Consider the following 27,636-nt stretch of genomic DNA (forward strand, 5'->3'; position numbering starts at 1 on the left):
TACATATTTTCATTGATAAACTTTGTTTATATTATTCTAATAATAATCATTTACATAGTATTTTGTTCAATTAACCAGTATTTTTTAGAGAAATTGGCCAAATATTGGACATCTTTTTCGAATTATCAATGTCACTTCGCTGACGTATACCATAGACTTAAAAACTTCTAGACGTGTACATGAATTTCTCTATCTATCTGTTTCGTCAGGTTTCGTCCGATGTTTTCTATCTCACCTATTTAATATGTTGCTCTCCGTAGTCCGCCTCCCGCTTAAACTCTTTAGGTACGTGCTAACTTTATGAGCTAACTGCGACTTCGTACGTGAAAATATTTGATAGAAACTATTAGTTATGTTTTATTCTATTAATTTAATGAATAAAATATTAGAAAACAATAGAAGTTGAATAATTATCTTAATATATCTAATATATAAAAATCAATGCCACTTTTCGTTGTAATTCCATAACTCGAGAACGGCTGAACCGATTTCGATAATTCTTTTTTTATTATATTCCTTGAAGTACGAGGATGGTTCTTATGTAGAGAAAACGTTAATATGTACCACGGGCGAAGCCGGGGCGGACCGCTAGTACTGTATAAATCTCGTGTCACAATGTCTGTCCTCAATGGACTCCTAAACCACTTAACCGATTATAATAAAATTCGCACACCATGTGCAGTTCGATCCAACTTGAGAGATAGGATAGTTTAAATCTCAATTAATCGTTTTAGAGAAAGCGGGCGAAGCCGCGGGCGGTAAGCTAGTAGATCTATAGATTCTAGAATATGTGGGACATTGTGGGGACAACACATTATGTATTCTATAAAACTAGTGTATGAATCAACTTATATTTTAAACCTACCTACAGATAAAAAATTCAAAATATTACAATCACCTATCTTTCACTTGTAACACAGACTTGTAAGTTAGCGTTTGTTACTAAATTAGTATTCTGTCCTTATACCACAGATTAGTATATAATTACTAGTTACTCTTACCTTACACCTCGCTCGGTCCTATCTCCTAGGTGTTAACAATATTAAGCGCAAAAACTAAAAAGCTCTGATATTATTATTTTCAATTATGATCAATGAACGTTTTTTCAATATAGAATATCACGAATGCTTGCCAAGATTTAGGTCATACAGAAGAGGGAAAGACAATCTCTATTTAGCGTATTTCCATTCTATACCTACATAGCTAGAACGCAACCTGAAGAAACTGCTCGCGTGTATTTTGTAATGCTGTTTTTAAGTATATTATGATTACAATTTAAACACGAATTTTTCCCGAATGGGAAAGAAGACACTAGCATCCACGATACAAACTATACACGATCAGTACGCAACAATTTAGTCAAGATAATATACTTAACGTCCCTTATTTAGAAGCTTTAAATAATTTCGTGGGTGGAACTAATTAGTTATTTCGAAAGGACAGTATTTCTCTAGGAGATTATACAGCTACAAGAAACGGCGTTTTAAATAACCACACTGCTCGGTGGTTATTAATAATAATAAAACTTAAAAAGTCCTTGCTTTTTGAGACTCAGACTAGACACCTTAGCTAGACACCTATAATATTCTTTTACTGAAAATATATTGTAATCAGCGGTCTTAGCCCTAGTGAATCATACGATATAATTTTATTCGAAGGGTAAATAACAGATAATACTATTGGTATCATTTATTGGAAACAACAAATACAATCGTTATCTTTCGTACAGCTATTACGTAAAGCTAAATCTCCCGGTACACTCAACCGGGTCGTAGGATACTAAAAAAATCAATTAATATATTATTTCTCTAATATATAAAAATCAATGCCACTTTTCGTTGTAATTCCATAACTCGAGAACGGCTGAACCGATTTCGATAATTCTTTTTTTATTATATTCCTTGAAGTACGAGGATGGTTCTTATGTAGAGAAAACGTTAATATGTACCACGGGCGAAGCCGGGGCGGACCGCTAGTACTGTATAAATCTCGTGTCACAATGTCTGTCCTCAATGGACTCCTAAACCACTTAACCGATTATAATAAAATTCGCACACCATGTGCAGTTCGATCCAACTTGAGAGATAGGATAGTTTAAATCTCAATTAATCGTTTTAGAGAAAGCGGGCGAAGCCGCGGGCGGTAAGCTAGTAGATCTATAGATTCTAGAATATGTGGGACATTGTGGGGACAACACATTATGTATTCTATAAAACTAGTGTATGAATCAACTTATATTTTAAACCTACCTACAGATAAAAAATTCAAAATATTACAATCACCTATCTTTCACTTGTAACACAGACTTGTAAGTTAGCGTTTGTTACTAAATTAGTATTCTGTCCTTATACCACAGATTAGTATATAATTACTAGTTACTCTTACCTTACACCTCGCTCGGTCCTATCTCCTAGGTGTTAACAATATTAAGCGCAAAAACTAAAAAGCTCTGATATTATTATTTTCAATTATGATCAATGAACGTTTTTTCAATATAGAATATCACGAATGCTTGCCAAGATTTAGGTCATACAGAAGAGGGAAAGACAATCTCTATTTAGCGTATTTCCATTCTATACCTACATAGCTAGAACGCAACCTGAAGAAACTGCTCGCGTGTATTTTGTAATGCTGTTTTTAAGTATATTATGATTACAATTTAAACACGAATTTTTCCCGAATGGGAAAGAAGACACTAGCATCCACGATACAAACTATACACGATCAGTACGCAACAATTTAGTCAAGATAATATACTTAACGTCCCTTATTTAGAAGCTTTAAATAATTTCGTGGGTGGAACTAATTAGTTATTTCGAAAGGACAGTATTTCTCTAGGAGATTATACAGCTACAAGAAACGGCGTTTTAAATAACCACACTGCTCGGTGGTTATTAATAATAATAAAACTTAAAAAGTCCTTGCTTTTTGAGACTCAGACTAGACACCTTAGCTAGACACCTATAATATTCTTTTACTGAAAATATATTGTAATCAGCGGTCTTAGCCCTAGTGAATCATACGATATAATTTTATTCGAAGGGTAAATAACAGATAATACTATTGGTATCATTTATTGGAAACAACAAATACAATCGTTATCTTTCGTACAGCTATTACGTAAAGCTAAATCTCCCGGTACACTCAACCGGGTCGTAGGATACTAAAAAAATCAATTAATATATTATTTCTCTAATATATAAAAATCAATGCCACTTTTCGTTGTAATTCCATAACTCGAGAACGGCTGAACCGATTTCGATAATTCTTTTTTTATTATATTCCTTGAAGTACGAGGATGGTTCTTATGTAGAGAAAACGTTAATATGTACCACGGGCGAAGCCGGGGCGGACCGCTAGTACTGTATAAATCTCGTGTCACAATGTCTGTCCTCAATGGACTCCTAAACCACTTAACCGATTATAATAAAATTCGCACACCATGTGCAGTTCGATCCAACTTGAGAGATAGGATAGTTTAAATCTCAATTAATCGTTTTAGAGAAAGCGGGCGAAGCCGCGGGCGGTAAGCTAGTAGATCTATAGATTCTAGAATATGTGGGACATTGTGGGGACAACACATTATGTATTCTATAAAACTAGTGTATGAATCAACTTATATTTTAAACCTACCTACAGATAAAAAATTCAAAATATTACAATCACCTATCTTTCACTTGTAACACAGACTTGTAAGTTAGCGTTTGTTACTAAATTAGTATTCTGTCCTTATACCACAGATTAGTATATAATTACTAGTTACTCTTACCTTACACCTCGCTCGGTCCTATCTCCTAGGTGTTAACAATATTAAGCGCAAAAACTAAAAAGCTCTGATATTATTATTTTCAATTATGATCAATGAACGTTTTTTCAATATAGAATATCACGAATGCTTGCCAAGATTTAGGTCATACAGAAGAGGGAAAGACAATCTCTATTTAGCGTATTTCCATTCTATACCTACATAGCTAGAACGCAACCTGAAGAAACTGCTCGCGTGTATTTTGTAATGCTGTTTTTAAGTATATTATGATTACAATTTAAACACGAATTTTTCCCGAATGGGAAAGAAGACACTAGCATCCACGATACAAACTATACACGATCAGTACGCAACAATTTAGTCAAGATAATATACTTAACGTCCCTTATTTAGAAGCTTTAAATAATTTCGTGGGTGGAACTAATTAGTTATTTCGAAAGGACAGTATTTCTCTAGGAGATTATACAGCTACAAGAAACGGCGTTTTAAATAACCACACTGCTCGGTGGTTATTAATAATAATAAAACTTAAAAAGTCCTTGCTTTTTGAGACACAGACTAGACACCTTAGCTAGACACCTATAATATTCTTTTACTGAAAATATATTGTAATCAGCGGTCTTAGCCCTAGTGAATCATACGATATAATTTTATTCGAAGGGTAAATAACAGATAATACTATTGGTATCATTTATTGGAAACAACAAATACAATCGTTATCTTTCGTACAGCTATTACGTAAAGCTAAATCTCCCGGTACACTCAACCGGGTCGTAGGATACTAAAAAAATCAATTAATATATTATTATAATAATTATATTATATTGTAAGGAACTACGAATAAAATTAGTTCAGAAAATATTGGGCGTATACATTTTTATCTGTTAGTATTTTGAATTAAAATGAGACAATATTTTTATATTATTACGTCAATAGCTTTGAGTATTGTTAATTGCCATATAAATTATTCTATGAACTACATAGTAAAATTAACAATATTATTACGATACATAAATTATTTTAGGTACACCACAATCACTTAAAAATAAAGTCGAATAGGGCATTTAATATTCTACCAGATATAATAAACAATATCGCGAATAATCATTACACATTAATCGGTTTACTAAAACCGTAAATTTGGAATTACAAGAGAAATACTTTCACATTCACACACTGACATTCGGCAACATCAAACATCTATATTCGAATTCTACGCTATACTTATATTATGTAGGTACACGGCACGTCGCTATCGAGAGTGCCTATAATTTGAAATATCACTTTGGTGTAGTAGTAACGATGGTCGCTATGTACATTGCAATGATATCATCCGATCCTCCGTGCTTGGAAGCGGCGGTCGCCAGCGAGGCACTAAGTTCGTGGGCGTCGGGCGCCGGCTCACTGCGGGGAGGCTTTGAGATCGCGCAGGCGGAGGTGGTCGGCGAGCGGGTGGGGCCGCTCGTCGGGCCACTTGACGACCACGTTGGAGCCGGCGGGCGGCACGCCGGGCCCGAGCGCGCCGACCCGCTGGTACGCGTGCTGCGGCAGGCCGTCCAGCAGCCGCGCGCCGGCCACGCGGGCGACGAGCACCACGGGCGCGTCCGGCACGATGTCGTTGAGCGCGCGCATGAGCACCGGCGCGCTCGTCTGCGGCGCCGCGCACGTCGCGTCGCCGCTCAGCCGCGCGTTCAGCCCCAGCAGCACCGTCTCGAGCTCGTACAGCCGATCGTCGCACAATACTGGATTGTCTGCAACAAACGAGTACCATCTTATCGATGTATGAAAACGAGGTGCGTGTTTTAATTATGATAAACACGAATTTAGAAATTTTGTATTAAAGTGTCACTGATAAAAAATGTGAGTAGGTAATTCTGTGGTAATGGTACGACATGTATATATATTTATTTCGCAGAGCAATAACACACATATGTATATGTATAAAATTATAAAGCATTGCATTAAGTAAATATTCTTAATATCATTCATGTTTATCTCCAATATGCGCAAATATGTTAAAAGAAAAATTTGCTAAACGTTCACACAAAGTTTACAAAAAATTTAAAAAATCGCTTTGCTCAATTTGACACAAGATCGCATAGCCTATACGTAATACGATAAATAAATTTGACATTATCCATCAAGTAATTGAAACCGAACCAACCTTGAAGATAAATCTTCAAAATACTGGGCACTCCGTTGATGGTACATCGCGACTTGGACACGACTTCATAATTCACAGTTTGAATTTTATTATACGAAAGATCAGCCGTGCAGAGAGACGGGAGCCCGTGGAAGTCTTTGTCGAGCGCGGTGATGTTGTTGTGGTGAGCGATCAGCTCCTCCAGATACGGCAAGAAAGTCTGAAAAAGGCACGTTCGTTAAACAATAGAATTAGTTGGCTCGCAATTGGAGGTGCAATTCGCAGCCGCTCGCTAGCATCACAGCAACAAACCTTCGATGTTTCTTCGAGCGTGGTTATGTGATTGTAGGACACGTCGAGTAGTCTGAGTTCCTCCAAGCCGATGAGATCGTCAGGCGAGATCTGTTGTATTTGGTTATTGCTCAAGTTCAGACGCAGCAAGCCGTGCAGGCCCATGAGCGCGCCTCCAAGGTTGTGGAGGTTGTTGTGATCGAGACGCAGTTCTAATACCCTTGTTTCTACGTCAACGAGATTCTGGAACAATATCTTTTTAAATTACATAATTTTTTTATTTCTAATGTTTATCGTGCGTGCTTTTTTCTTCTCCCGAGTATATATTATAATATAGTTACCATCATATATTTTTTTTTATTATTCTTTATTGCATTGAAAATACATAAATACATAATACAACAAAGACAAAAAACAGCAAAGGGCGTCCTTATCGCTAGGCAGCGATCTCTACCAGGCAACCCACCCAATAACCCAACCCTATATATTAATACATATAATAAACCAAACTTGTAATTTAGTAAAAATTGAACGATAAAATAATGTTTCATTAAAGTAATTAAACACTACTAACATATTCACAAACAATACCTATTATTAATTAAAATACTTATCATTACATTCATAAATTACGCTACATGTTCTCTAAGATTAGTTAAACAACAATTATTATAAAAAATTGATATATTTCAGCGAAATGATTATGGGTTACCTCCATATTTCCAGTGATGAAACTAATTTTATTATGGGACAGATCGATAACGGACAACCGTTTAAGGCCCTTTATCTCTTGCAAGGAGAACTCTGTGAACGCGTTATGTGTCAGGTTCAGATACCGAAGGGATTTGAGACTCCTTAACGAGCCGTTTAGCGACCTTAACTGGTTGTATGCTATATCTAGATCTGCTAGTATTTCCGCTTCAGCGAAGTCATCTTCGGCAAGCTGTAAACAATGGGATTGTGGCTTTATATTGTTCGCAGTTTTGCGTTCGTGGTAAGCATTTGTAGAGAAACAATTGATTAAAAATGTTGCTGGAAGCTTTGTTTAAAATTTAAATGTTGCTGCTCCTCGGGGCATTTTTTCAACAAAACGTTAACTCCGCAACTTAAAATTATGCCAGCAATAATAATAATTAATTATGCTAACAGGGATTCTACTAACGCTAATTATTTGAGTCAACTTTGTTGCTAGATAAAAGTTTACCATGAACTCGGGAATTAAGAGGTAGGAAGGCTTTTTTATTTGTAATCCTGTAAAATAATGTTAATAACTAAGAAACTGACAGAAGTAAAAAAATATATAAAACAGGTACAAAATCTGTATTGTAACATTTTAGTTTACTCCAACAGATAGATAATAATTAAACAGATGGTATTAAGTGAATAACTATGAGAAATACTCGAAAGTTCGTGATGAAACTATAAACATCTCCGTCGTAAACAGTCTAGCGTAGCTCAATTATGCAAACACGTAACTATCACGGTTAAAGTTCTAGAGCTTTCTATCAAAAAGTTTGATGAGTTATGAAGATAGTAAACACCTAGATACGGTGTAAGGAGGTATAAATTAATACAAGTATTATACAAGAAGATAAGTTGTAATGGTCTGGTGTTTTTATTTTATAAGCGCTTATGCTTAGAATAAGAATTGGGACCAATCCTTAATCTAAGCATAAGCGCTTATGTTTATTTATCAAGAGAAGTCATTGTTGTATAAGCGAAATAATATATTAACAGCTAGAGTTTTTATGTTATGTAGGTACTAAGTATGTTATTTTGGTTATACAAAAAAATAAAACTTTTTTTTTAAACGATCAGTCATTTAATTGACATGAATAATTATACCTACTTACCATCTCAATTTTGTTGAAAGATAAACTAATAGTCATCAACCGTCTCGACTTTTGCAAAGCGCCGTCCAGTGACTTTATGTGATTGTCATAGAAATAAAGAGACTGCAGTGAAGGCATCTGTTGTAAGTCTTTTGGTAAACTCTGCAATTCATTGTGCGCGGCATGGATAAGTACTAGCTTTTTGGCTTTCTGGAAATAATCCGACAGAACAATTATTTGTAGAAAGACATTATGAAATACATAACTACCTATGTGGTATTAAATTCGATTACTTGAAAGACCCTAATATGATGCATAAATATAACAACATAAATATGTTATTATAAAACTTTGTGTATTTGTAATACATTTAAACACTGAACCGAATTTGATAAAACATTGCATGATAAAAAATTATATAAAATGGGATAACTGCGATAGGTCTTCAAAATGGAACCGTCTTTCACTCGATAATTAAAAGGTAAGGACATGAAAATATGCTCTTTAATAAGGCTCTTTGTAGCTAGGAAAGTACTCCTACCACTGGCAGTTCATTGTCAATCGACTTAAGATGGTTGGCGTTGATAAAGATCCACTCCAAATCATTGAGATCCCTTAGGGCTCCGTTGAGACTGCTCAGTTTGTTGATGCCCAAATGCACGTGGATCAGACCTTTGGGTACTGCGTGTCTTTCGATCTTGGATATCTGATTGTCAGCTACCAATAGATGCTCTAAGCCTTGAATGTCCTGGAAAATGAAGATAATTAGTATTTATTCACGTTTTTCAAAGATTACGATTTTCTTGAACTTGTTTATCATTTGATATCCTACCTATATTTTCTTCATTAATTCATAATAATGAAGAACTACATTCCCTATCAAAGCTTTATTAAAGTTATAAAAAAAAACTTAGGGCATTTTTAAATTCCACTCCTCATGCTGAACTAAGATTTTAACATAAACTTCTCTTCTTGTTTATTTACTAACATTGTTAGAGCAAAAATAGATTAACGTTGCATAATTGAGTGTTCTGTGCGCCTTCTTATGGATATAGATTGCAGGTAAGCTACATTAGGGTTCAATCCATATTAGCGTTTATATTGAAGACATTTCTTGTAGAAATACGTTTAAAATTAATTTTCTGGTCACTAAGTATAAAAACTAGGCATATTAAAAGTTAAATACTTATTTGATTACTAGCTACTAAGTTTTAAGGCTACTACCCTCGAACTATATTTGGATACAATTTGCAAAATAGTTGGCTATCAGGGAAAAGACATTACTTTTCTTAAAAAATCAAACCCTAAAGGGTAGGCTACAAAGTACAAAGTATTAGCCCTTGTTTTTTTACCGCGAATAAATACGTTAACTAAATAGTTATGTGTATAAATTATAAAAAAAACTCGTGAATTAACGATAAACTCGAAATAACGAGATAGTAATACAAATTACGATATACGTTATGTTAAACTTATATTAACACACAGAATTAGTTCATACTTTGTACAAGGATAGGAGAAAAACAACATGAGTTTATTTTCTTAAAGCGTGTTTTAAGCTATTGCATAGCTTCTATCGCGGGCCTTGAGCGCGGGGACCGTTTCGAGAAATTCCATAACGAAAAAACCTCACGCTCCCCACTCCGACGGGCTATAGCTTTACCGCGGCAGTCCCCGAGTGCCACACGTCTTTTTAATTTTTTTAAGTTTTCTTTTACAATATAATATGTTTGTACCTTAAAGTCTTCCTCTGTAAGCTTAGTGATCTTATTCCTGCAGAGGTCCAGGGTCAGCACATGCGGTAAATGCCTGAACACGTGACGCGGCATTTCCGTCAGCGCATTGTCGGCCAGGCTGAAGAATTCCACCAGGTCCAGTTTGGTGAACACACTCTCTTTTAATTCACTGCAATTTAAAGAATAATATATTTATTTACTTGCTTATAATATTAGCTTCGTATGTTTGTACACAACCGACTCTTTTAGCGGCAAGATTGAATTTAAACTCTGTACACTTATCAGGGATGGGTGACAATAATTTCATGAGTTTATAGTATTGAAGCGTGATTTTTAGATTTTTGTATTTATTATTATTTTATAGATTATTGAATTCGGTGATAATTTAGTTGATATTTAGTGATGATAATGTCTGGTGGAGTATTGAATACTTCATAGTGTGTGCAGTAAAATGCATCTGTGTCAGTAAAAATATTGATTGAAATCGGTTCCATTTAACATTTATTTTTTCTATTCTTGTAATTAAATTTATTTAAGCACTTAAAACAACAGTAACGTAATTATATTATAAGTTTTCTTGTGCATACCTGTAATTGGTGTATACATCATATTAATATTCGATAGTTGTTTAGTTTTAATTGTGATAATTTTCATGTGTACTCTGTTGGTATGTCTAAATTAAATAAATAAATAAATAAACATGTATAACGAATCATGTTAAATTGAAGCACCATTGCTGACTTTAAGTATATAAAAGGTGGTCATTATACTTTATAGTTTTTATGTAAGTTCTATTTGGAAAGTTTCAGCGTGAATTTCTTTGCCTTACTAATTGTATGTGAGTCAGGTATGCGTATGGCAGTCGCCCTTGCGCTGCTAATCTAATGAATTGCACTTATTTGGTTTTGCCAAGAAAATTGCTACGAAAAACCAATCAAACACATACGTTCGATAAAAATTAAAAAGTTAGCTTTATTGTTAGTTATATGGAGAAAAAGAGTGTGTGTCCTTATGTACCTACACGCGTTAGAAGTTATACTTCTTTGGCGTATGGAAAAAAATACTAGAAAATACAACTTAAACATAGTTTTCAATTTTCATACCACCTAGAACTAACTTCATGCTGTTAAATTTAGGTGTCGGTGTGCGCGCGACTCTCATCATTTTTCTCCATCGCGCCAAAAGAAGTATAACTTCAAAAATTATGGCTAGGTATTGTAAAACGCCTCATGCAATTTGAACATCAAGAATTAATAAATAAAATTGTATGATCAATTTGTTCAAACAAGCTTTTTATAATCGCTGCTCAAATAAAAGGTTTCAATTGTGAATTAAAACAAAAATGAAATGGTTTTTAATAATTATCCATTCATTAATGAGTGACCGAAGAATATAAGTACTATTTATTTATTTAGTTTCTGGGCGCAACAAATATGTGTTGGTAAAATGCATTTCAAAATATCAGTATACCAGTATCGAATGCTCGTATACTTCAATATCGATACACATAATTTAATATATTAAACAAACGTGTCTAGTATTCCTAGTATAAAATATTTACAATCATTTCACTAAACAAAAAACATTAAGAGGAAAAGTATTTTTAGACTACACTATAGATAAGGTATAAATTAAATAATTTAATGTCCGTCGAGTTTTATTTAGCTTCAGATAAACGTAATTGTTGAACGAAACACAAGTGAATTAGAATGAGACGGCCGAGCCAGCGTAAACAACGAGATAGGTATGTGTAATTATCATTGTGATGAGTACATTGTTGAAATTCATTTATTGTATGGCTCTATTCACTATCGTATCGCGTAGAAATTAAAATGCAACTTGTGTCATGTATGCTAGCTTCCAGACAGTATTGTTTTAATAGGAGGGTACTTGAGGTTGTGTAGGTTTAGTACAAGCTCAGTTTCCGCGAATTAAGTAGGGTTGGTATTTTTTCAATACTTTGTGTAGATATTTGTTAGATAATAATTGACGTCTTTAGAACAATAATAATTTTATTTAGAATTAATATATTATTTTATGTGATAATTTATATGTATTTATTGACCATGTGAGAAAGATACTACATTCACTTTTAATGAAAACGTAAATGTAGTTTATCTTTGTATAAAGCAAATCAAATACAGTAGCTGTACGTATGTCGTTTCGTTGTTATGTTTAATTATTGTATTATATTATATTGTTTATGTTTCATTAACGTATTTTACTATCTATTTTTTCATTTATAAAAAAAATCGTTATCGAAATTTGCCGTCAAAGTAGAGATATAATAACTAATATTTCATTTCTTATATGTATAATTGTATATTGTATATACACTTCGCTGATGATTTTATTTATTTATTCTTTATTGTACAAGATCTTATAAAATAAAAGTAACACAAAACCATTCAAAATGTTCAAATAGCGGCCTTCCGCCTTATGGTTCTAAGCCATCTCTGTCAGATATTATGATAAACTTTTTAGGTAAAAAAAGTATAAAAAGTGCCAGTAAGTAATTTTTGGACCTATATTTTTTTTAATTAGAAAAGTAAGTACAGTTTCTTAAATATTACATAACAGGGAAAAAGGTGAAAACAATCAAACTCAAACTCAAACATTTATTTATTCAATTAGACTTCTTCGAGAAGCACTTTTGAAACGTCAATACATATTTTTAACATTTACCACCGATTCGGAAAGCAGTATCTATGGAGAAGAATCGGCAAGAAACTCCATAGTTGCTCTTTTAAATCATTTCAGTATTATAAATTTAATTTTACAAAATATGTAAGTAACTGTACGTATATATCATAATATGCCAAAGAACTGTCCTGTGGTTTTTACGCGACAACCCTCCATGGGTTTTTATCTTCAGTCATCATGGGTTTTAATCAAGCATTTGTTACAGAACTATCGAATATAGATAGACTATCTACACTCGAAGAAGCCTATATTGTTGTAATAGATCCAAACACAAAATTAGGTTGACTTATATGACTATATGGTTATACATTCATTATTATCAATTCATAAGTGATAACTGTAAAATGTAATTGAAATATTGTCTTTACAATTGATAAAGCATTACAAGTAACATTTGTACAAATTAATAAGGGCACTTACACTTTTTAAGCAACGTACTTTAGATACATATAGGTATTAACCAAATTGAAGTGAAAATTACATAGTATGATTGAAAAAAATGAAAAATAAAATAAGTGTTTATATATTACTAGCTTACCGCCCGCGGCTTCGCCCGCCTTGTCTAAAACGTAATAAATTATACACTAAAACCTTCCTCTTGAATCACTCTATCTATTAAAAAATACGCATCAAAATCCGTTGCATAGTTTTAAAGATTTAAACATACAAAGGGACATAGGAACAGAGAAAGCGACTTGGTTTTATACTATGTAGTGATGACATATTTAAGTCTTCATAACCCTTTGACCTTAACCTGAATTACAATTATATTAATTATTTATATGACAGGAGATCAATATAAGACTGTGGAGGTATTGGCCTTGAATGAACGAGCGATGTTCATAACGTACCTATTTAATCATTTTATACATTTTGTATATTTCTTGTCTTGCAGCCAGCTCTGGGTTAAAATAAGAAAAAGTAAGATTTTTAAAATATATAGCCCAAGTATAGCCCTAAAAACAACATCTAAGACTACAGTACAAATATGCAACTGTTCCGATTAGTCCAAAGCTCTACTCATGTGACGTAAAAAAGTTTGCACACAGATGAAAACAATCGTTATTTTTTTTAATGTTTTGACAGTTTCTTTTTTTTGTCTATAGTTATCTATAGAAAGTACACAATCGATGTAAGTGCATGTAGTTTAGTACACAAACGTGAGGGGTCAACGTTCCTGGGTTATCTAGAGGGCCGGCGCCAAACGGTCGTAGGGTCGTCTCGACTACCCTGCACGGGGAAATGTGTGCATTCGAAGTGTAAATATGATGTATTATGCAACTGTTACTTGGTTTGGTTTGTAATTTTTGTTCTATTTAGACCATTAACGAGAAATAGTTTTAAGTGGACACGGTTGTTGTGTCAGGTCGATTCTGTAGTGCGATTTCTTTTTGATAATACTTATGTGGTATTTTTGTAATAATATCTAAGGATTTTTTCTTATTTACGGAAATGGAAGTAGATAGACGGCGGTAGAGTTCATGAAATAATGATGATACATTTTAGTATTAAATAATATAGTCGTGCCCTTTACGACATATGTAAGTATGTAACTGTGGTATGTAAGTAGGTTAACCAAAATCTAAAGTACATATAAAAGTATACTAACAAACAGAACGTATTATACTAGCAACACTCTATAATTCCGCAATTAGACATTACAAATGAAACCATTTTTTTTAATAATTAATTCCGATTTTCAATATGATATAAATGAAAAACGTTTATTTAGTTGGTAAGTAGCGAACAAGGTTTTAATATTGTATCTATCAGTCAATTAGTCTTTACTAAATGGCAGATAGTAAACAATGCTGTTATTGTAAAAATAAACAATAAACTATATAGTATCGAATATATTTATTTATAACGATAACCAGATGGAATAACACGACGGATCGGACATAGCCGTTGGCAGAACATTCACAAAGCTTTGTGCTATTTGAGTCGGAATACTTATTCAAAAATAAATTTGAAGAGACACTTTGTGAAATAAAAATGCATTTTGATATAAAAGTAAATATATATACCAAGAAATGATAATTTTATTTGAACATCTGAATTATTCAACAAATTTACTTATGTGGAAAATCAGTAGTTAGCTTGCCAGCAGAATGTAGAACCTTTGCTACGAACTACGATGAAACGTGGACGAAATCGCAGGCATCATCTACTTATATTAAGTACTAGCTATCGCCCGCGACTCCGTCCGCGCGGATGTCGGTCTTCGCGTGGATGGTTTATTTATCCATTTTGAGTACCTCTGACAATAAAATCTTATAAATATCTATTGGACCCAATTCCCAAATACGGCTAGGCCTATAATAATACGCAACGTGTGTTCGCGGTTCTACGGAACAACGTCTATGGATAAAACTGAAAAATTAAAATTATTTTTTTTTCTACGTATTTTTCCAGGATAAAAAGTATCCTATTTTACGCCCAGGATAATAAGGTATAATTATACCAAGTTTCATCGATATCGAACCGCTAGTTTTCACGTGATGCCTTCACATACAGACAGACAGACAGACAGACAGACAAAAATTTTTTTAATCACATATTTGGGTTTGGTATCGATCCAGTAACACCCCCTGCTATTTATTTGTTCAATATTTTCAATGTACAGAATTGACCCTTCTACAGATTTATTATATGTATAGATTTACTTTAAACGCTAGATTTCTTAATTTAATACTAATTTATTATTTCATGGTGCGTTATTTTAGTACATTGGAAAAGCTTTTTACAAATTACTAGTAACTATATTTTTTGTATTAAAAAAATTATCATTCGTATCAACTAATACTAGATACTTATTGTTTAATTACACTGAATAAAATTGCTATTATTAAGCATTATAAACGAATAATACCGTGTTTTCCGTAATCCCACACATTATCGAATATCCGTAGTTTATAACGATACCAAAGAACATTAATTAACTAACATTAATTCACCTAATGAAATGTAATCATAAACATACTCTAGCCTTCGTTTGATTTTCTTCAAAACTTACACAGTATCAATGACACAAGTTCTATGGGAGTATAAACCTTAGTATAAACTATAATCCAACATGTAAAGTTCGGAAATGTCTCACGTTATCAAAGCTTTTGGAACATTCTAGTCTCATTAGAAGTTTTCACTAATGATCGGAGCACCATGGATAATATGCATACAATTTGGAGATCAAGTGCCTCGAGTACAATATGAAGGTCTTCCAGAGAAGAGTGAACAGGTTCTAGGGAAGCACGCTTCCTTCTTAGGCCACATCTACCATCGCCATCAGGCGAGATCGTGGTCAAGAGCTTCCTTAACGTACAATAAAATAAATAAGAGCCTGCCTGCCTAGCACACGTATCAGAAGAAACTTTGACAAGATTCCAAGATACCTTGAAATTTTACTCTCAACGAAGGTACACTTAAAAACAATCAACATATCAACATTGATTACTGTTAGATGCCGGAACCAATGCAAGAGATTGATATACGACTCGGAAAACTTAACGTTAAACAATCGGTTATTGAAATTACAAATCCAGCCTATAAATAATATATTCAAGTAGTTGAATATGAGTCGAGTCGATTCGTAATTGTCGTTGGCCCGGGCCATAGGGTTAATTAAATTACAAAATGGGACCAATTACCCGTTGGGCCGCGCTCGCGCGTGTCTACGCGTTTTTACGTGTTCTACGTCAAAACTGAAAATGTGTAAATTTCACATTTGTAATAAAAATACAGGTCACTTGTTTTTGAAAACTGTTTCTTTATTTTTTTAAGGGCTTTTTAATTTTGACGATGAAAATTAATTTATCAAATATAATTTACGTAACTGTAGGAATTTTTGAGATTTTGAGAACTTTAATTAGGTACGTTATGAACCATGTTGTAAGTACTTAGGTACCTACATACTAAAATAAATAAGTATTGTACCTATCGATTTAATCTAAAAATGCATTTACTTTTTTAAATATATTATTGATAACAAAAAAAACATTGTTGGCAACCCTACAGTCGGGGAATTCTAAATAGCTCTCCACAAACGTGAACAAGCTATCAGGGTGCAGTTTAAAGTTATTAAACTTGAATAAGAAAAGCCTTCATACAATTTAGAAATTATTAATCAATAGTATCGACAAGGAAAGAAAGAAATCAAGCGCGTCACAAACAGTGAAGATACTAAAATATTTTATGTTAAGATTCTCTAATATAAAATATTACAGTATCTTAGGTATCCGGTATCAGCGTTCTGACCATCATTTTTCTTTTTGTCATTGCGTACTAAGACCCCTGTAGAACCGCCATCCTGTTACAAATGACCCGAAATTTTTCGTCAGTGTCTATACTAATATTACTTATAAAGAGGAAAGGTTTGTAATTATGTTTGTATGTATGGTTTTCACGCATAAACTACTGGACCGATTCTGATGAAATTTGGCACAGACAATCTTTAGAATTAGACCCTGAGAAAGAACATAGGCTACCTTTTATTAAAAATATTCATCTTGTTGAATGTCCGTTGTAATGCACCAACAGAACTAGAATAAAATGTAATTTTCATCCAAATACCTAACCTTTCAAGATATAGTTTTGAAAACATGCCTCATCACGCGTTTCAGGAGTTTTACAAAGACGACCCTAGTAACTTATTATTTACATAGAAAAAATAAAAATATATAAAGAAAATCTGAAAAAAAATTACACTCTTTAATGTTGCTATGAAAATTTATCGTGAGAGAGAACGATTTGACTAAAAATCAGACTTATACATTATTATACATATTTATATTAAAATTATATAATTGTAATTTCTCTTTTTAATTCTATGATCTTTTACTTTTCTCATGAAAGACACAATTTCAATGTTTCATGGAAAATATCATATATATAATGTATATTTACATTCTTTACATCTTATTTTAATTTAATTTATTTTTCAGGAAAAACCATTACGAATCATTCACTATTAATTCCTGTTTAAACCACTTTAAATCTATAGGTACATTATCTTCAGTTGTCTCCGATTTCGCACGTGGTTATGAAGATCAGTGAACTATCAAGATGTCTTTAACACAAGCTAATTGGGCCTCATCGTCACTCATTTCATTCTTTTGTTATCCTGAGATGTTATAGCGCCTACATTTTCCAATAATATTATCGAATTGAAATGTAGGTTAAAAGTAAAAAATAAATTACTTATATCTATTATCTTATTCTATCTCTATATCTTATTTGGCTAAAGTAAGAATTTTAAATTCATAAAAATACTTTCAAATCTATACTAATAGATACATATTATAAAGCGTTTGTTTTGCAAGTTTTGCAAGAGTTTGTTTGTTTTTTTGAACGCGCTAATCTCAGGAATTACTGGTCCGATTTGAAAAATTCTTTCGGTGTTAGATAGTTCATTTATCTAAAGGCTATAATAGGCTAATCATCACGCTAATACCAACAGGAGCGGAGCAATGTGGGTGAAACCGCGGGGAACAGCTAGTGTTTAAATAATTTTAAATAACAAAAAATTCTAGTAAGTACTTTATATTTATAAAAATGTTAAGAATACTGGAAGATTAGAAACGCAATAGGTAGATGCTGTTGGCGGGAAATGAAAACGGAAAGAATTAAGGTAATATGGATTGGGAATGCTTGAAAGCTTGTTATGTATTAAAGGGCTGATAGACGTACGAACTTTAAAAGGGGTGACAGACGTACGAGTAAGTACGCGAACTTGTGGCTCGACGACCTTTTTCGCTCGTGTGTCACCCCAAGTACGCGTACTTAAAAACCGTCGAGTAAGTTCGTTGACGATCCAACATGTTTGAAATTTTACTCGAAGCCCGCCTTGGCTCGCACGTCTGTCACCGCCGCGAGCCGAGTAAGTACGCGAACTTTAAAACCGCGACTTTAAAGTTCGTACGTCTATCAGCCCTTTAAAGTCGCGGTTTTAAAGTTCGCGTACTTACTCGGCTCGCGGCGGTGACAGACGTGCGAGCCAAGGCGGGCTTCGAGTAAAATTTCAAACATGTTGGATCGTCAACGAACTTACTCGACGGTTTTTAAGTACGCGTACTTGGGGTGACACACGAGCGAAAAAGGTCGTCGAGCCACAAGTTCGCGTACTTACTCGTACGTCTGTCACCCCTTTTACATTAGGAAATTGCACTGAAGCGACGGAAGCAAGCGAACGAAGTGAAAACTAATAATAAATATAAAATATTCGTTTCCATTTTTCTCAAACATTCTACTTCAATTTTAAAGTTACAATAAATGTGTTCCCAACATGAAGTACATAATTATTATAATGTAGACATAACACGGCGATTTCAAAACATCTTGCTTATCATAACCTACTCTACTATATTCCGGACTGATGTTTATATTATGTACTATGTATATGATATAACTGGAATTTTGATTATTTATCATCTATTCGCGCAGGACTTTACAGTCCTTTAAATTTAGATTGGAATTTGGATAACTGTTTCTATCAATAATACTTAATATTATAAATGCGAAAGTAACTCTGTCTGTCAGTCTGTTACTCAATCACGTCTAAACTACTGAACCAATTTGCATGAAATTTGGTATGGAGATATTTTGATACCCGAGAAAGGACATAGGCTACCTTTTATTGCGAAATATGTACCACGGGCGAAGCCGGGGCGGACCACTAGTCTTTAATATATGATTTAATACAGGCCCATACCTAAGTTAATTTTGTGCATAGGTTTATAAATGGGTAATATTATTAACGACAAACTAATATACATATAAGTTTGTCGTCACTACATACCTAGTACCTATAAAACAAAGTCGCATTCTCTCCCGATGTCCCTTTGTATGCTCTTTAAACTGTGCAACGGATTTTGATGCGGTTTTTTTTAATAGATAGAGTGATTCAAGAGGAAGGTTTTAGTATATAATTTATTATGTTTTAGACAAAGCGGGCGAAGCCGCGGGCGGAGAGCTAGTTAGTAATATTAGTTAATAGTTTCGTTGTTGTAATTAATTGCACTTTCATCTTATTAAAAGACGCCATTTCGAAAGTTGTCAATAACAAAGAAAAAACACTGATCCACTATAGACTATAATATACGTAGTTTTAAAGGAAAAAAAAAATCTCCACATAAACACAATTTATCACGCATTATTTTTTCTATCCGTGCTCCGTGATCTGAATTCTGAAGTGAACCAAATAATATTTTAGCCCAGAACAGTCCACCGTCGCGCTTTATCCGTGCTCATAGAGGTACTAAGTAAATAGGATCTGAAGTGAACCAAATACATAATATTTTTGCCCAGAACAGTCCACTGCGACCGCCGCGCTTTTTTTTTGGAATAGGAAATTTTATGCTGACGTATATTTATTAACAATAAGCGAAGATTTTTTGCCCGTAGGTATGTAGACGAATTGTTTTTGCTATTACTGATCACAACATTTTCTCTGTTCCTTGGATATTTTTCATATTATTATTTTTTGTTTTATCCCTACATAAATGTATACTATACAAATTTTACTTTGTAGGTACATTCACTGATCCGTACAGCTTTTTGGCAAGGTTATTGGAATCTGATAGAGTTTGGTCATTTCAAGCTTTCTGACTGTTCTTTTAAATAAACACGGGAATAATAATATTATCACAAACATTACATACTTGATGATTATTTTTAACTGACTTCAAAAAAAAGGAGGAGGTTATCAATTCGGCCGGTATATATTTTTTTTTTTTTTTTATGTATGTACACCGATTACTCCGAGGTTTCTGAACCGATTTACGTGATTCTTTTTTTGTTCGATGCAGGATGGTGTCGAATTGGTCCCATAAAAATTTTATTCGGCTAGGCCCAGTAGTTTTTATTTTATGAGCATTTTTGTCTGTACTCGATGACTTAATTGGAATGTAGCAAGTAACTTTGATTCACTTCCCGGTAACCGATTGAGCTGAAATTTTGTATAAGTGTGTAAATTGGATAGCGATGAAACATTATCATGACATAGAGCTGATTTGATGATGGAATCGGTGGCCATAGGAACTCAGTAATATATTGACTCAACTTTATCGAGTTTGGGCTCGTTTGATTCGTGTTGAAAATTACACTAAAAAGTATTAAATAAAATTAACTGCGTTAAAAACAACCGACTTCAAAAACGGAAAAGTAAAAAATAAAAAAGATTTGATATTATTAATTACTACATATTATTTAGATGTGCTATTTATTAAATAGGTTTGAAGTCGGTGCCAAACACTAAGCACTTAGTATTAAGCCCGTGCACCGACATCAAACCTATTTAATAAATAGCACATCTTAATAATATGTAGTAATTAATAATATCAAATCTTTTTTATTTTTTACTTTTCCATTTTTGAAGTCGGTTGTTTTTAACGCAGTTAATTTTATTTAATCTGATGAATATTTGATGCTCGTAATTTGATATAATATCTCCCTCCCCTATAATTCAGCATACTGTATTTATTTAAATAATCCTAAACCAATATTTGCATCAAGTAACTTATAAATTGGTACTAAGTGACTTCATAAGTGGTCAGTATAATAGTGAAACGGCTAACTAGGACTCATAATTAACGTTGTAATTAAACGTGTGAATTAGTAATCAGCTGTTATGTTGGTATAACTCCGAATTGATCCGGCTCTAAGGAGCAAAGGGTAAGTCTCGCGTCGCGTTGCCAACAGCAACTAGAAATGTGATAAATCAGGCTGATTATTTTATTAAACAGTTGTTTTAAACAATTTCAACAAACTTAAACTTATAAAGTTAGAGAACTTCTTTTACTGTGTGTTTTTAGAGTGATTCTTAGCCAAATTGGATTATAAAGTGTTATTTTCCATTCTGAATAATTTCCAAAACAAAAGGTACCTAAGTATTGTTTAATTTAAAGATTTACTTATGCATCATAATAAATAAGAGTGACTGATTTGTACTAAATCTTGCACACACCCACACACGTATGTAAAAGACATAATATTATGCTCAATGCTCATGCTACGCAAGCTGTTACGAGTAATTAAATCACTTCAAATGTATGGAGTGTCGTCAGTGTAATATGACGATACTTTACGACAAACTCCACTCATCATTTAATTAAGGAAACGATTATTTCACAGTGGGTTACGAAGTTCAAAAATTACGTCTTCACTAGTCCAAGTATTCGATGATCACAAAAGCGTCCACAAGTTAGTTAAAATAATATTTTTCCTTACGGTCTATTGACTTTTACGAAGCTTTCATCAAACTAGAATTAAATAATATTATGATGCTCGATCGACTCATATTCGCATTTTTGGTTTACCATATGAAAATGAGCAATAAGCCCTATAGGGCGACCCCCTCGCCGCCCTTAGTTTTAAAGTTTCTCTTTCCCTTCCTATAAAGAGGTCCTTCTGCAATGGTTCATGGGCGGTAATCGTCCATCAAGCAAACCATCTCTGTGACCCGCTTTAATAAAAAAAAGAAATAAATACAACAGCTACCCGGAATTATCGTTCCCTCACATAAAACCATTTCAATTATCTCAAGAACTAATAATAAATAAACAAATTATAAAATTGTTTACGTCAGTACACTTGCTTCGATAACGTTATCTATTCACCCATTAGTGTGCGACAATTGCAAAAGCATGTTTATTTCAATTACACGGTAAATTGCTGAATCGATATTGATGTGTAATTACAGAGGTGGTGCTTGTATTTAATTTGATAAAGGTAAAAACTTGAACATATATTAAATTTACTTTTTATAATATATGGTTTAAATGGTTATAAATTATAATATACCAACGAATATAAAATAGTTAGGTATGTTACTGGGGGTACCTAATGCAACTTTCTTTTATTTTACAAGCTATCCGCCCTTGGTTTCGCGGTTCGCCGTATAGGAAATCTCGTATAGTTCCTATTCCCGTGGGATTCCCGGGATAAAACCTATCCTATGTCCAATCAGTGCAGTGATTTAGGCATGGAGAACAGACAGGCAGATAGACAGAGTTACTTTCTCATCCTCCTCCTCCTTAAGTCGAAATCCTCACTGCTGAGGGTCGTGATCATTTTTTGGCGGAAATCTAGTATAAAATATTAGAAGGGATAGATATAGAAGTGCTACAACAAAATTTTGAAATAAATAATAACCTTCTTTCTCAGAACACGAAGCGTCGATCATTTTAGTAAAATTGATTTTATCATTTTAGATTATTCCTTGCGTACTTAAAACGATTCAAATTATTTGTTACTCCAACCAGGAATATTCCTCAAATATCGATTCCTAACAACTACAAAGACAACGCAGCAATTTGGATTTACCAGAGCTCTAACCGGGTTATTTCACGCTATGTTGTAATCCTCACTCCAGCGCTCTATTGGAAATTCCTCCATACGCTGTGCCATAAAGCATTGTTTGAACGCCGCAGAACATACCTTTGCAAATCCAATTTATTAGCCAAGCAATGCTGGAATTTATTGTACAGTCAAAGAAAAACCCGCATAGTTCCCGTTCCCGTGGGATTTCCGGGATTGCGTGATTTTCCCGGGATAAAAAGTAGGTCCTACACATAAAGTGTCCTTTCTCGGTTTTGTAGTTGAGTAACAGACAGACAGACAGAGTTACTTGCGCATTTATAATATTAAAGTATAGATTTAGTTAGGCTTATTACGTCTCTCTTTATCTCTCGATTTTCGTCATGAAACAAATTCATCATCGCTAGCGTTATTTAGAAATAATGACTTTACTGTATGTATTTTTCGAAGATGGAGATAATTTAAACACATTAACAACGATCACAGTAATACAAGATATTGAAACCAAATTTAGCACGGTGAAAAATTAAAAAGGAAAGAAAATGCAAGCAATTCGGCAATATTTTTATTTCAATAGTTTTTAGACGATAGTTTAAAATAAATAATTGCGTTATCATATTTATACGTATCTGGTAAAGCTTTTTTACTAATAGTAGACGACCCAGCAAATTATGTTAGAACACTATAATCATGGGTACCTATTAAAAAAAAATGGACGATCCGTTCTCAGACCTTCCGAATACACATAAAAGCTTATTATCGATATGAATACAGAGGGTATGTTTTTTTCTGACCGTTATCATGACGAGATGGTAGTTAAATATTATTAAAAACAAAGCAATATTTCAGAAAATTCTCAGAATAGATATCTGCATTCTGCAGTTTTAATTACTTTGGAAGCTTTGATCGAATTACGCTGCGCTTCAATATGGATTCCAGATGAAACTTAATAGAGGAATATCACCGTTTCGAGTCAAATTTAATCCTTTGATAAATTCCCAGTAAACAAATAAATTGGGAATCCATATCTCGATATTAAAATTGCCTCTCCACTACTTCCCAAAGAACTGTTACTGATTCTTTCTAGTTTCTCGTAAAGTCTTCTTCATAGGTAGTGCACAATAAAGTTGTGAATATCTATAGTATCGTCACGTAATAAGTTTAAGGATGTGGATATAAATTTTAAAGCTCAGAGAGCTAGTACCCTCAGAGGAGGCCCATGTCCCATCAGTGTGAATATATACGGGTTGATGGTGATGAACCTTATTGTGTATACTTTCTTTGTTTAAAGTTTCAAAATATATTTGGAAATAATTGAGGTCGAAGTGAAAATATGCGGGGTGTGCGATTTTTGCACCCGTGTGAGGAATTTATTGCTCAATTAATTATTTGCTTGCTCTCTCTCGTAATATTTCCCCGACAACAATGGCCGAGTGCCGACGCACCAAAATTTACAAAAATATTAAATATGTAATTTGTTGCTGCGCTAACAGGATTTCCTTACCTATGACAATGTTATTAGATGTGGCCATGACAACCTAGTGACTACCACAATAGTAGTTAAAAATAGAAGTAAAATAACCAAATAGGGTACCAAGTGGTACCAAACAATGTAATTTTAGACGAACATAATTATAATAAATATGTAACTTAGACATACAAAGGAGAAATATTGACATAAAATATATCGTTGTGACTTTGAAAAGCAACGCAGATTTGCTATTTTATAATATTCTATCTATCCGATTTCTTGGAAGTCCTTTCGCTGCCGGATGCCGGTTCTTCGACACAATTTATCTTATTACACACAATATTATTCTTTAAACATCCCTCGGGAAATATTTTGATATATTATGTTCAATGTTATAATCTAGTGAACTTATTACGTTTCTCTCTAGAGATTGAGGTATTCCTTTGATTTTCCGTAAGTATGTACCAACCGATGAAATAGGTACAGATTTGTGTTTGGACTGACAAGTGATATTTATATTTTTATAATTCAAGAATTCTCTTCATCTATCATCTTCCATTCATTCCATTCTCTTCTTCTCTCATCTTCCAAGCCAATTTATAAGACTACTAGCTTTCCGCCCGCGGCTTCGCCCTCGTTTTCAAAGAAAAATCCGCATAGTTCCCGTTCCCGAGGGATTTCCGGGATAAAACCTATCCTATCTCTCAAGTTGGATCGAACTGCACATGGTGCGCGAATTTTATTATAATCGGTTAAGTGGTTTAGGAGTCCATTGAGGACAAACATTGTGACATGAGATTTATATATATTAAGAAGATTGGGCAAAAATTCTGTTCGAATTCAGTCCAACACAAACTAAAACAATTACAATACGCAATGATGCAAATAATGTGTAAGCGTTAATTGAGTTCTACAATTATTTATTACGACACTTTACTGTGATAAGTCCTAAAGACCCATCAATATGGGTTAAAATGTATCAAAATAGACTTTATGTACAAACAACGTATATTTGATAAAAATCATACATTGCATTCATACTTTTTTGATAGTACTTTTTACAAAGGAAATACGTTTGAATATTGAAGTCGCATCAGCTAATTTTTCAAACGACCGCTGTAATTTGTTAGCATACCATTAAGGGTAAATGTAGTAAATACAACACGGCCAATGCGATATCATTCAATTTTACTGCTTTAGAAGCGACCTAAGATAACCCGGTAAACTATCGCACTGCCCCTCCTAGATGTTATCCCCAGAACGGCTATAACTGGAGCCCACACCTACAAATATACTCGTAATCCTTCACAAAAAACACATATTCGCTCAAACTTATCATCAATGAATTACTCCAATTGTACATAATGTTAAATAATAAAAACATTGTCAGAAAAACATAAAGATCCACGAACGAGAGCGATAACTTTCTGATGATTCATTATTTAGCAGAATTTCATTGCGAATACGTTAAGGGGAAATTCAAAGTACTTTTGCCGATCGATTACTTTAAAATTTCGGATCAATTGTGGTCAACGAGGATCGAGGTGACGGGTCACGGGCGCCCTAATTGTTGACTATCGAAATTAAAAAATCAACCGTATCTCGACAACATCGCTCGTAATTACATAGTTCGGGTTCCTCGTGTTTGCGTACACTAATAATAATTATTGTAGTTACTGATAAGCACAGCTCAATAATAAACTCATTCCAAAGGGAAATTTACTGGGAAAAAATTGTGTTAGAGTCACGCTTTCGACGCTCGCGTTCCGCGTAGCCGAGTTGGTCGATCAGCTGGGCCATGGTGAACCCTGCTGGAGCCGCCCACTGCGTTGATAACCGATCGCTGTCGCTCTTATCATGGACTTGCCGTTTCTCTCAACTCACGCACTGTTTTGTATTATCACGTTTTAATGTGTCGAAGATCATTCACACAAAGAGCTCGCACATACATTTCGCGTGAGACTTGCCTTAGGTTGTCAAAGTTGAGCTTGAGCCTGGTGATGGAGAGGCCCAGCTCGCGGAAAGTGTGGTCCGCGAAGTCGGGCAGCTGGGAGTTGGCCACCTCGAGCACGATCTTGGTCTCCGGGTTGAACTTGTCGGTGAGCGCTCGGGCGATCTCCTCGTAGGTGCTGATGCTCTTGCAGACGACGACGATGGCACCGGTGCCGTTGTCCTCGCGGCGGCAGGTGCAGGGTGAGATCTCGCGGCGCATGGCGCAGTGGAGGCTGGCGCCCGCGCCGGGGCGGGAAGACAGCGCGCACAGGGCGACGGCGGCGAGCGCGAGCGCAAACATCGTGCGTGCCAGGCGGGGCGGCTCGCGCTACTGACTGGCGACTGCGCGCTGCCCGCTGCCTCGCAGGCCGCGCTGCTCCCGGCGCGGCGCGCACGCACCCGCTGCCTCCTGGACTCCCTCCGACCCCTCCCGTGCAATTGCACTTCTAAGCTCGCCAAATTATTGATTACATCGACCCGTTTTATCGATCCGTTTCCGGCACTCGAAATGCTTTCGGTAGATACGGCGGTTCACTTTACATTTTTGGCAACGTAAACACACTTGTGCTGAAAGCGAAAATTTGAACGTTAAGGTCGAGTGCGAGTTATGAATAAAGGTACTTATGATGTTGATGTTTTGTGAATTGAAATATTTCTGAATGGCTATTTATAAAATTTTTATTTGTGAGTATTTACGCAGCTTTGATATTTGGTTCATAGTAGTTTGATAGTAAGTTTACGTATTATGAATCTTTAATGTTATTTTTTTTTATTTGCCTTTTGAGTTTTGAGTGCCTAGAGACTTAGTAGTAAATAGAGAGTTGCGCCAATTTTAATTTAGTTTGTGATGAATATTGAATATTATTATTATTTATAGTTAGGTACCTATCCTTGACATAAAAAATAAACTGTGTGTAATTATTACCTATGCGTCTCAACAAAACGCTGTAAAAGTAATTCATAACTTTATTAACTAGGTAGTTACTTACCTACCTATTAGTTTTCTCAACCGTTGCATGGAATAAAGATAGGTCTATTAATTTTTAAAGAATCTGAACAAGTTGAATACAAACTCGGAAAATCAATCAAGAACTGTAGCGAATATGAAATGTTTTTCAGTACCAATAAGATTTTTTTATACCTAAGGCAACATATTTTTTACAATATATAAAAATACCTTCTTCTTTAAATATCAATTAATAGATAAACAAAAAATTGCGTCTATTTTACACTTATTTTACATGCTCCTCATGTATTATTATTATTTTTTCTGAAATTCTTAATATTCCTAAAGTAGGTACTTTACGATCTTTTCTATTTCTAAAATATTATATTATTACCTTTTATTTCTTTTATTCTATTTATAACAATAAATGCCTTTTTGCTTGGTA

The 27,636-nt window shown here is 34.1% G+C and overlaps 1 protein-coding gene across 2 annotated transcripts; it reads right to left on the bottom strand.

Moving 5' to 3' along the window:
- Nucleotides 1-4,444: 4,444 nt before the first annotated feature.
- On the bottom strand, nucleotides 4,445-26,580 carry LOC123705593 (protein artichoke-like). 2 transcript variants are annotated; one of them, XM_045654451.1, is made up of 8 exons: nucleotides 26,221-26,580; nucleotides 9,769-9,937; nucleotides 8,574-8,780; nucleotides 8,054-8,242; nucleotides 6,913-7,143; nucleotides 6,222-6,455; nucleotides 5,931-6,129; nucleotides 4,445-5,517 (listed from the first exon to the last, which is right to left on the bottom strand). In XM_045654451.1, exons 1-8 carry the CDS (start codon nucleotides 26,544-26,546, stop codon nucleotides 5,168-5,170), a joined length of 1,905 nt encoding a protein of 634 aa, XP_045510407.1. In that variant the 5' UTR covers nucleotides 26,547-26,580; the 3' UTR covers nucleotides 4,445-5,167. The 2 variants fall into 2 exon arrangements, with proteins under 2 accessions (XP_045510407.1, XP_045510409.1); XM_045654453.1 differs by having other exon boundaries at nucleotides 6,222-6,443; nucleotides 26,221-26,579.
- Nucleotides 26,581-27,636: the final 1,056 nt, after the last annotated feature.

This window comes from Colias croceus, chromosome Z (genome assembly GCF_905220415.1).
Source record: "Colias croceus chromosome Z, ilColCroc2.1".
NCBI classification, from domain to species: domain Eukaryota; kingdom Metazoa; phylum Arthropoda; class Insecta; order Lepidoptera; family Pieridae; genus Colias; species Colias croceus.

Coding starts and splice junctions, on each gene's coding strand:
- LOC123705593 (XM_045654451.1), bottom strand. CDS start 26,546: ATGTTTGCGCTCGCGCTCGCCGCCGTCGCCCTGTGCGCGCTGTCTTCC. Junction 7,144..8,053: donor CTTTCAACAAAATTGAGATG/GTAAGTAGGTAT, acceptor CATTGTTTACAG/CTTGCCGAAGATGACTTCGC. Junction 6,130..6,221: donor CGCTCGAAGAAACATCGAAG/GTTTGTTGCTGT, acceptor TGCCTTTTTCAG/ACTTTCTTGCCGTATCTGGA.